Source organism: Sprattus sprattus (genome assembly GCF_963457725.1).
Source record: "Sprattus sprattus genome assembly, chromosome: 4".
NCBI lineage: Eukaryota > Metazoa > Chordata > Actinopteri > Clupeiformes > Clupeidae > Sprattus > Sprattus sprattus.
In genome coordinates, this window is record NC_137923.1 from 10,299,821 (window position 1) to 10,310,975 (window position 11,155).

General features: G+C 40.8%; 1 protein-coding gene across 1 annotated transcript; it reads right to left on the reverse strand.

Moving 5' to 3' along the window:
- Positions 1-2,473: 2,473 nt before the first annotated feature.
- adipoqb (adiponectin, C1Q and collagen domain containing, b) lies at positions 2,474-3,413 on the reverse strand (the record flags this gene model as incomplete). Its single annotated transcript, XM_080836157.1, has 2 exons — positions 2,474-3,006; positions 3,173-3,413. The coding sequence occupies 2 exons, from the start codon at positions 3,411-3,413 to the stop codon at positions 2,474-2,476; spliced, it is 774 nt and encodes a 257-aa protein (XP_080692283.1).
- Positions 3,414-11,155: the final 7,742 nt, after the last annotated feature.

Genomic DNA, 11,155 nt, shown 5'->3' on the forward strand with positions numbered 1-11,155 from the left:
GAGATGTATCTCAATACTTTATGTGTATGTTTCTAGATGTATTTTATGTTTTATGCTCACTCTCAACTTAGTAAGTACATGTTTTTACGCTTGTAGAACATGTGTTTTTATTATTAACCTTGTCTTCTGTTTTGTCCTGCGCTACTAACATCCCACTTGTGGCCTATACCGTTACATTGTGAGAAGGCCTTCAACTAAACAGGCCTTGCTTCCTCAACAAAATGAGCAGGGAAGATTATGATTGACCCCTTCCACCCTGGTCAAGTCTTTTTGGAAAATTCACGTCTAGTAAGAGACTACCATTCATCAGGACCAAAACCAGGACCAAAACCTGCCATGAGAACTTTTTTCCAACAGTGGTCAGTCGTATCAACAATGTCCACAAACTCTTGTTTCATCCAATGTGATTCAGTGTGTCACATTGACACAACCTTACACTGTTGCACATTCTCAAGATTATCCTTTGAAATTCATATAAATAAGCGTAGTCTTTGTAACTTTGTATTCAGATTGTTATTGTCTTCTTTATTTATGTTCCCATTTGTACAACTAAGTTAACCACCACTGTTGTACATGTATGTGTTTGTGTTAACAATTCAACTCAAAACTCTGTCTATAGGCTCACAAGCTATGTGGCCCTGGTTTGAAATGCAATTTTCTGGATGTGTTATATTTCAAATAGATTTAATGGAGGAATTACTGATAATAAATAACAAAAAACAAATGTAGTGTGTAGGCTAGGCTACCATCTCATTCCATGGTTATTTCCAAGATGAGTTGAGCTAAATAACGTTGAGCAAGATTAGCTCAAATGACAATGATGCAGATGCAACATGCAGTGTATTTATAACAGACTCGTTAACAGCACAAAAGGGCATATACCGTGCAAAACCTTGAAACATTTGTCAAACTAAATCCTGAGGCAGGTTTTTATTTTGACGCGTTTCGTCGCTATATTGCCATCACGTACTGCTCCTTATTGTTGCTAGCTCCAAGGAACTTTACTTCTCTCTGAATACTTTCTTACGTCCTGTTCCCGTCACAACCGAAAGCGCCCACTAGTGGTCTGGATGTACGCCTCTATTATAACCGTGTTGCTTACAGTAAAAACACACAGAGAAATCGAAAATTGTGTTCGATGAGAATAATATTTTCCTGCTTCTCTCTTATTTAACACCCCTCTACATTGGCAAATGTAAGAATAAATAGTATAAGGTTCAAACCGATTAAAGCTAAAATTTGCTGGTTCCAAGTTATTACTGGAGTGACTTTATGTCTCTTCAAATATTGGCAAATTATTTATAAATTCAGTCAATTATGTTCAGTCATAATTCTGTTGCAAATATTCTGAACAATGGTAATCATAACAGCAACTTACTCAATTTACTCTCCCACTGTCTCCCCTTCCTGCCATTACCTATAGGGTGTGGTTTTTGCTGCCACCTTCAGTCAAGTATGTGGGACATGCACTAGCCACAGATTTGTGTAATAAGATCCACATCTCTTCAAACTAAACTGTTGTATCCATGCCAGAGTGAGGACATTCAGCAACATTGTGTGATGCTGCAGGGCTGGATATGACACAAGACACAAAGAGAATAAATATGCCATATTCCTTGTCATGACTGACTTTGATGCCTGTCCTGACAAGCTGTATTTCTTTGCTGGTACTGTATGTGTTCTGTTTTAAGGCATCGGACTGTCTCTGTGGGAAAATGGCCACAATATTGCATATCATTCTCACAGTTTGACATGTATCAACCCCTAAAGCACATGTTCAGGAAAATTCCACCTGACATGCACTAGGACTATGACCTAGACCATTTCTGAAGGCTGGCCAGTGTTGGACTGCCTATTGGTCAAACTCATCTAGGCTTCTGTTTCAGCAGTAGGGCTGCTTAGTCTTGAGCTCACGTACCAGGCTCCACCCTCCTCTGACCTTTCAGCATGCCCATTTATGCCACATGGCAGCCCTTGTGTTATGCCTGATGTTTATTCAGCTGGAAGTCCCATAACTTAATTAAAGTTGTATCACTTAATTCAATTACAGATGTAATATACCCATGAATGTCCGGTTAATCCCAATTAAACTTTGGGAAAAAGCAGACTAAGGCCCTGTATTGAAGGGGTATCTGTGCTGCAGGAGTATTGGCTTGGTTTGCATTGATCAAAGATAAAGTACCATGCACTAATTGGACAGAGAAACTGGATGCTATAGTATTATAAGGTCATTGAGCTCAAAATAACTGAACACAGGCGTGAGAGGCTAGAGTATATTGATCCCTCTGTCAGAGAGAGCTTTGTAAATTTGGGAGCAAGGAATGGGAAGCTTTATAAAATGTCTGCTATAAGTTTTAAATATCCTTTTTAATAACCATAAAGTTAAAAAATATTCATATTTTAAATGGAAATCTATTGAGTTAATGGGCCACTGACCAGTCAAGTGACCTCACTCAAAATACTGTGTGGGCTCTCAACGTCTGGCAGCAGGTACATCAGGATACAGGAGGAACCCAGAGAAAGTGGAGTCATTGTTGTTGTCAGCGTACACCCCTCCGACATTGTCCTCCCCATAGACTTGCAGCCAGACCTCGTCCCCTGCCTCCAGCCTGAGTATGATGGCCCCTGAGGCCTGGTCTAGGTCCCCCTCTTGGTACTGATCGTAGGTGAATATCATGGTTTTGTCATTCTTGTACAAGCTGACCCTCACGTCTTTAGGGTAGACGGTTATGTGGTAGGTGAAAAAGTAGACCCCTGGGAGAACACAGCGAAACTTTCCGCTCAGGTCATCGTAGTGGTGCTGCTCATTGTGGAAGAACTTGCTGAAGCGGATGGGCACGTTGGTGGCGTGGACGGCACTGGTGAGGCCCACACTGAAGGCGGAGTGGTAGGACAGGGCGCTCTCCCCGCGGGCCCCCTTCAGGCCTGGGCTGCCGGAGATCCCACGAGGCCCTGGGGGCCCATCCACACCATTCTCACCGGGCTCTCCCGGCTCCCCTGGCACACCTACCGTCAAGCAGATGAGCACCGGGATAGTATTAATACAATTATCTAAAATGGCATTACTTTGGGGAAAGGGCTGTAAATTGTAATGTAAGCTCAAAGTTTTTGAAATACTGTATAAATACTGATACTGAATAAAGTCAGTACGTCATGAGTAAGACCCAATTACCTTCATCTCCTTTCTCTCCCTTTGGACCATCATGACCATCATGCCCATCTTTGCCTGGATGCCCGGCAAGCCCTGGAATGCCAGGTACCCCTCCTATCCACATGGCACATGGCTGCCTCTCCTCTGGTACCCCTATCTCTGCCACAGGCTCCCCCAGTTCTTCCCCATCCTCTGCGGCATCCTCCTCTGGCCCTGCCATGACTTCTTCCTCCTCCTCCTCCTCCTCCTGGGCTGACACCATTGATCCAGAGAGTAGTAAGCCCATAAGAACTGGCCACAGCAGTTTCATAACGGCAACAAATTGTTCTGTTCTCTACAGTGACAGCACAGTGATATCAGATTGTGAGTATAAAGGGAGTCAAAGTGGGAAATAGGCTCTTATGTTTTGGTAATAACATCTTAATGAAGACACTATAGATATACCTATGATTCCTTCTGATGAATAAATCCATCTAACTTTACAAAAAGACACTACCAAACTTGAGACCAGACAGGTATTGATTTTTTTCTGAGCCTCTTAGTCGGTTCTTTGTCCTACAAACCAATTGATTGGCTGCCTTGCCATAAACACATTTCAGGCCACGGTTGGAAGCTCAGCATTATCTCCACAAGAGTGTAATGGTAACCCCATAAATATAACTTACTGTAATCTTGATATTAATGGTTTGTTTGTTTGTTGTTATAGTTGTTAGTTAAGCTATACTTGGTGTTAAACATAATGCATCATTTATCCTAACGAATATTTAGCCATAATATTTTTCTCATTTCTCAGAATGAATGCATTACAAATTAGCATTTAAGCCATTACTACTGTAAGTTAAGGTAGCCTTAATGCAGCACACAGTCATTGCTCAGAGTCAGTCAACACAACAGCATTCCCACTAAATATGCATCGCACAATGTTCTTCTCGTCCCTCTTAGTAAGGTAGCAAATCGCTGTGTTAAATGATGCTGTCACTAATATTTAAATGTAAGTCTCAGTATTCCAGAGCTAGCCTGTCAACAAGGCATAAAGGAATAGATTGACTTCTTACCTGATTTGCCTGTTCTCCTCCACTTGTTCCAATGGCAGCATTCAAGTGGCAGTTGGTGTCTGTCGCAGAGAGAATGACCTTGCGGGACTAGAGTAGTTCCTGATAGATCTTCATACTATATTTATCTGTGTCTGAAGTTATTTATGGCCAGCTCTTCTAATCAGCAGCAGTCTGACAGCAGCCCTTGCATGTATTCATGCTTGCAGCGGGAAACGTTATTTTATAATCTGATAAAGAATTGTTGAAAGTAAGTAATTTCCCTTAATACACATTCCATCATTTAGTTTACAGTGTTTTATGTAGATTGTACAGAGCATTAACGTAATGTGTTTTATTCATTCTCTGTTTAATACAAAATATGGAATTATATTTGATCTACAATAGATCTTTCAAAGGAAACTGTTGTTGTCATTTTAATCATGAAAATTAGAGGAGGGTGATAAGCATCCCTGTTAGTGTGTACATTTACAAAAAAATTCACACAAAAAAAACTATGCTGCAGTTTTAACTACTTGGTGTACTCACTATTTGAAGCACTTCCCTACAACCATCTTAACAAAGTTGAAGAAGTGGGAATACCCAATGAGACAAACACAACTTTTTGTCTAAAGTGGAAAGAACATCTAATTTTGTTGTACACAGCTACGCTCTTCCTACCAATCAATGTAATCTTGTTTTAGATTAAAAACATGTAATTAAATAATTCATATCTTCGTCAATATTATTAAGGAATAAACGTGTAGTTATTATTTTCATTGAGCCTGAGCCTTCACTGGCTATTAACGGTTGTTACATATATGTACCAGAGGGGGGCAGCATTCTTTAAGCAATTCATACATTTATTTCTGTTTTATCTATTCCTGCATGGTGGTGACAGTACATCAGCACATCATATTTCCTATTCATATGCTGTCACCATTCTATTCAGCAGAGAAGAGATAGAAGTTATTTCAAAGCAAACATCCATCAGCATTGAATCCTCTGTTGTTCCCCAGATCTTCAGCACTGACAGCAAACTCAGTAGCCTTACTGCCAGAGGTGTGATCGACCTCTCTGACACATATTGAGGGAGTGTGAGCTTTGAATGAATCGTTGTGCGCGGCTCCGAGTGTTCACTGCCCATGGAGAAGAACTGGCACTGGGCAAACAATTCACAGCATGAACACTCCTAGACAACAGGATTCTTCCATTTGTCCCATAGAAAAACGCTTAATGGTTTCACTGAGAATGCTTTCAGCCTCCGAAATCCCTGACCCCACATACCAATTCCTACACTAAAGGGAAGGAAATCTGTGAAAACTAATAGACCAAAGCTATCTAAAAAGTACTACAAAGCAGAACCAAAAAAAGCAGGATCATAGATCAGAGGTGGCGAGAACAGAACCTCTCCAAAAGGGGAGACATCCTTCCACATCACAGACTCTAGAGAGACTAGGATACAAAGACAATGAGGTTGCTGAGGTTTGCAACAGGCCTTGCTGAGGTTTGCAACCAGACTTCAAAGCTGGTGATATCCACAGCTGCTAAACATGTTCAGAAGAGCATCCAACTACCTCTCTAGAGTAAAACTCACATCTGAGCAGCATAACCTGAGACATTTCTGGCTGCACTGAAGACGTCTCCTCAAAGTGGGGGAAGAAGCACAGGGGATAGGATCTGATTTAGATGTCTTCATGTTTGGCAATAGTGGCTTAATGTGCAAAAGCTCCAAGGATTTGTCTCTCCTCTGGACTTTCTGAGGCTGCAATTAGTGGATCTAAGAGGACTGGAGTATATTTTCCTTTTATGTCGCAGCCAAAGAGGTCCACATAGCAGATTCACACCCTCTGGTCTCTCTTTAAACATATTTAGAATGCCTGATGATGTGTGCCTGCTTAAAAAAAAAAAAACTCCACACCATTTCCCCAAAAAAGGCCATTCAATTTGTGCCTATACACTCTATTTGTGTTAGAGACACCACAAAAAGGCAATACCGTACGTGCCAAGCAACTGTCATCTATTATTTGTGCTTTGTGCTCTGTATAATTGTTCATAGAAAATAATCAATATGCCTGTTTCACCCCTAAACAATTATTATTTAGATAAACACAGCCCAGTGAAAACCGCCTGAGCCTTTTTCAGATGACTCCTGTATTTGCAGAAAGGGGTTCTTGATTTAAATTGCCTGCCTCAGGCAAAGGCATTTGAAAATGTCGATCTAACAACCTTGATGTAACCCATTTTGACATTTAACTAAACATTTAACTAAAGTGGGTTAATGAAACTGAAAATGCCATGACACCTTACCCTCTTGTCACAACATAAATGCTACTCGCTACCCTATAATGCATAAAGACTATGTTAAGAGATGATAACGAGTAATGAGAGTGCCTTTTTATGGCAATGAGAATTTAGCCAATAATGTAAAGCCAGTAACACATAGCAAAGCGTAAAGTGTGGCCTAAATTGTTGTTGTCAATGTGTTCAAGTGAGCCTCCTCCTTGCTGCACACCCTAGAATATCCTGAACTTTTCTATCGCTGACATGCTGCCAAGTCCTTCAATTTTGAAGGCTCTGTGGCAGTCTGGAAAATGCCACAGAAACAGATTGACACAGTACACCCAGCCCAAGGATGATTGCAGCATACACAGACTAAGTCTGCACACAAACAGCAAGTGCTTAAGATGTGAAAGACAAACAGTACCTTAATACCCACAATAACTAGAGTGCCAGTCAAAAACACACAAAAAAAACAACAGAAGTCTAGCTTTGACTAGCTACTGTTAAACTGACTGAACCCACGCTTCCCAGCCATTTCAGCTGCACTGTCCACCTCAGGCAGTTTGCCATCCCAGCTCAAGCTGCTGGCCACAGAAACAAAGAAAAAGTCTGTGAGAAAAATGGCCGGCCATCGCACAATGTGGGATGTAAGCTGCTGAAATGTGGTTGCAGGTAGGCAGGAGCACACACTTAATACAAATAAAGATCGGAAACAGGCAAGGTACACCTCTTAACGCACAACAGGTTTTGTCTATGTACCTGCCCCAGCTTTATTCCAGCCTGTTCAGTCTCTCTCTACCTCAACAATGAGGTGCACCTTTTAACAAGGCAGCCCATGGGCTAAATTGGCTCTATCAGTTTCAATTGGACCCATCCACCGATGTGGGGAAACCTGGACCCAACCATTCTGGTGGGGGAGTCCAGCCCTTCTCCCCTCTTCTGAGTGGTCATATGACCCAGTGTTTAAAATGCACCTCAGTGGACCCGCATGTAGCAATGTGGCTGAATAGGCTTTCTCTGCGTAAGGTTCTGTCTCTAGAATCCATTACAGCAACCTGCTCCCTTGTTTCCCCTCCTCTCGCAGTAGTACCATATAGCAGACTCTATGTCCACTTTGGATCTCGACATGACCACCACAAGGACTCAGTGCCTCACTGATCAGTTGGGTCACATTGCAAGTGTGCTTATGTAAATAAATCATTATGGTTGCAATTAATGGTTGCAAAACTCTCATGGTATAGTAAACAATGTCTCTGGAATACATTTGGCATCATCAGAAAGGTAAAAAGTCTCTTTCTATGGTGATGAATTCCTCTCACATTATTTTTGGTCCCTGTAACTGATTATGTGAAAGGAAGCCGTGTCTTTTACAGGGTCATAGTAGGTAAAGGAACACCGTTTGCTTAACAGTTGAACAAAGGCAGAGGCTTGCATTGTTTTCTGTTGACCTTTACTAAGTAAATGGTGACTGCACACTCTTCCTGATGTTGGCACTTGGCAAACACCAAATGCTGGCTAACAGGTACTTTGCTGATGTCATGACCTTTAGTTAATCTGGCACAATAGCATACCTAAAAAATCCTGCACAGCTCATTAGCTGTCTTGCATGGTTGGACCAGCCGAGACATCATTCTGCCTTACAGTGGTCTCTGAGCAGCCAGTCTAAAATGATACACTATAAGAAGTGGTAAAGTATCTAATAAATAGCTATAAGAAACAAATCATTTTGTGAGTAAAAGCATAACTTGTCACAAGTTGGGACATTTTTGGCGTCTAGAGGCCACCAAGGACTCTATACCTGTGTTTGTTGCTTTAGTTAGTTTTTTTCCTAGTTAAGTTTGGCCCACCCTGGTTAATTTAGGTCATCATTGGCCGATTCACAACACCTGATTGTACAAAAGGGCTGCCGGGCTGCCTCATTGTCAGGGCCAGGATCAGGAAATGAAGCCTGGTCGCTGGTTTTCTGGTTCAGTGAGGAGCTCACTGAGCAAGTAGGAGGTAGTAGGACCCAAATGCAGGATGTGCCAAAATGTTCTCTTTAATATCTTATCAAAAAGAAAAAAATCCCCAAATGCCGAAAACAGTCCAAACGCTCAGAAGACTAGAATGAGATAAAGAGGGCAAAAAAAAGACTACGCTAACTTTAGCAAAACAAGAGGCTAGGACTTACTAAGACTTAAAAAAAACACAAGGCAGGTTATTAGTGACTGGAGACTAGGGAACATGGAAACTCGAGATCAGGAAACAAAAAACCAGAAAACAAAACAGTTGAGATGTGTATGTATATATTGAGATGTGTAGGCCTATATTTTTACTGCTATAGAAATATATAGCTTTTTTTTGTAATGTTGATTTGTGAAATAACTGTGTATTGTCAATTGCACTGTTCAAGGTTTCTTAATGCACATACTTGAAAAGGAACTATTAAACTATGAAAAACACACTGACTGCCAGTTTCTCACTATTTGATGTATGCTCTTTCTCTTAATGATGGTCAATACTAGTAACTAAAGAAGCACTATTTCGATAGTTTATAGATCTTCTCAGTATTTTCAAAATGCACGAGCTTTGCAAGAAAAGTGAGCGTTTATCATAGACCCATGCACATGTATGACTGGCGATTTAACTAGCGAGATTCAAAGTAACGTAGAGGCAAATCTTTTTCACACACTTCACGTAGAGCATAAACTCTTGAATACTCCATGAAATTGGTTGCGAAATGTAAAAGGTTATCGTGATTTTTATCCAGATAAACCACAGCTCCTGGCAACTTGCGCTTGTTTGACACGTCTGACAGACCTCTGACGGCAGAGAGCTCCTTTCCCAAAATGGCGGCGACGCGTTTCGCCGAGGCAACGGGCTGAAGCAGTGGAGGCGGCGTCTATCTATACATGTCTATGGTTTTCCCCACAATTTTCTGTCCTACTCATCAAACAGTCACATGACTAATCTAGTATTTATACCTGGCCCTTTGGCAAACTCATTACCATATCTTCTGTGTACCTCGGTTCACTTCTCTGAAGATACCGCTTATCTACCTGTGAGTTTTTCTTGATGTTCCTGGTTTGTTTCGCTACTGTTCGGCGAAGAACTAAAGCTAAGTTAATCAATCTAGCTCGCTATATGAGAAAATCTAGCTTGCTGAATGAGAACAGGCTATACCGGTCTGCCGGTAAACGCCTTAAACTTCAAGCAAATGTCCCCCAGGGTAAACTCATCCGCTAAATTGCGCGTGCACGTCCTGCTTCAAAAGGCAGGAAAGGTCGATCACCAAAACCATGATTTTTTAACGGTACAATAGTCTAAACTCAAAGAAAAAGACTCATTTTTTTCTCCGCTAAGGCAGGAGATGACCATGAACGCGTTATGTAGAATTCAAGACCATAATCATGGCAAAATCCAACATTGCAAGAGTAATACAAGAAACTGTCTATAGGCTGTGTGGTGGGTGATATCTTTTGATAATTGTAGTGCACTGGATAGAGCTCACGGTTTGAACTCAATAGAGTGCTTGTTTGATCCCCCTCACCTCCATATCAATTATAGTTGAGTATCCTGGCTGCCCTGTTTTATCCATGAGTTGTATTTTTCTCTTTTTGGATCGTCTGTGTTTTTGGGTTTCTACCTACCTTCTCATTTCATTTGGATCCTTTGTGTTTTACAAAAAGATCTGTTCTTGTGTCCTACCTTTGCTCAGTGTGATACACACTGGTTCAGCAATCCAGCTACCCGGGTTCAATCCCTGACTCCTGCCTGACATAACTGGCACCAGCTGATCAAACTATACACACCTGCAGTATCAATCTTGCCACTTCTACAGACATAACAACCTGAGCAAATATTTTTTTATTTTATGTCATTTGTGATTTGAGTGTGACAGCGATTCTAGATATCAGTTTTACCATCATATGTGGAGCTATATGTCTCCACCATTTCAACTGGTTATCAGTCTGACTTCCAGAGCAGCCCCCACACTTCAACACAGTCTTTTATTGTGCAAAACAAACTTTTCAATGCTCTAAGGAAAAGAGCTATCACACTGTGATATATAAGTACAAAGACAGGGACACAGTCTAAAGTTAAGACTTTGGAATTTTTTGTTTTGTTTTTTGTTTTTCACAGTAAAGTAACATCATGCTGAGAGACAGATGTCACTGAGTGCTGCATAACCCTCTGACATTTTGGGGTTTTGTGCTGAATTACATATATAAATATGGCCAGCGATATGGCTAATAAAGAATATGTAAGAGAGTATAGTCATTTTCTATATTGTTTGTTGTGATTTCACACCAAGGAGACTACAATGTTCGTTCTGAAGATTGTATCAACACTTTGCAAATAAACAACATTAATAGCTACATTAATTATTACATTTCAATAGTATCTGTGAGAAATACAGTTGTGTAGCACAAATACATTGAGCATATGTTTTTCAGAACCATTATCTGATGTTCAAAAGTTGGAATTGTAGTGCAGTTTTATTCACTCTAAGGCTCCTTATTACAGAAACTGCGCTGTGGTGGCAAGAAACTTAACCGCTGAATAGGGAATGTTCTGGGGTGTCATTTTCAAGGTAATCCATTTGAATGACACAACACAAACATCAGTGTTAAGAAGCAAGGAAAGGCCACTAGTGTGCATAATACTGTAAATCTGGTTTATTGCCATGAGCACAAATATTAGATTTTGT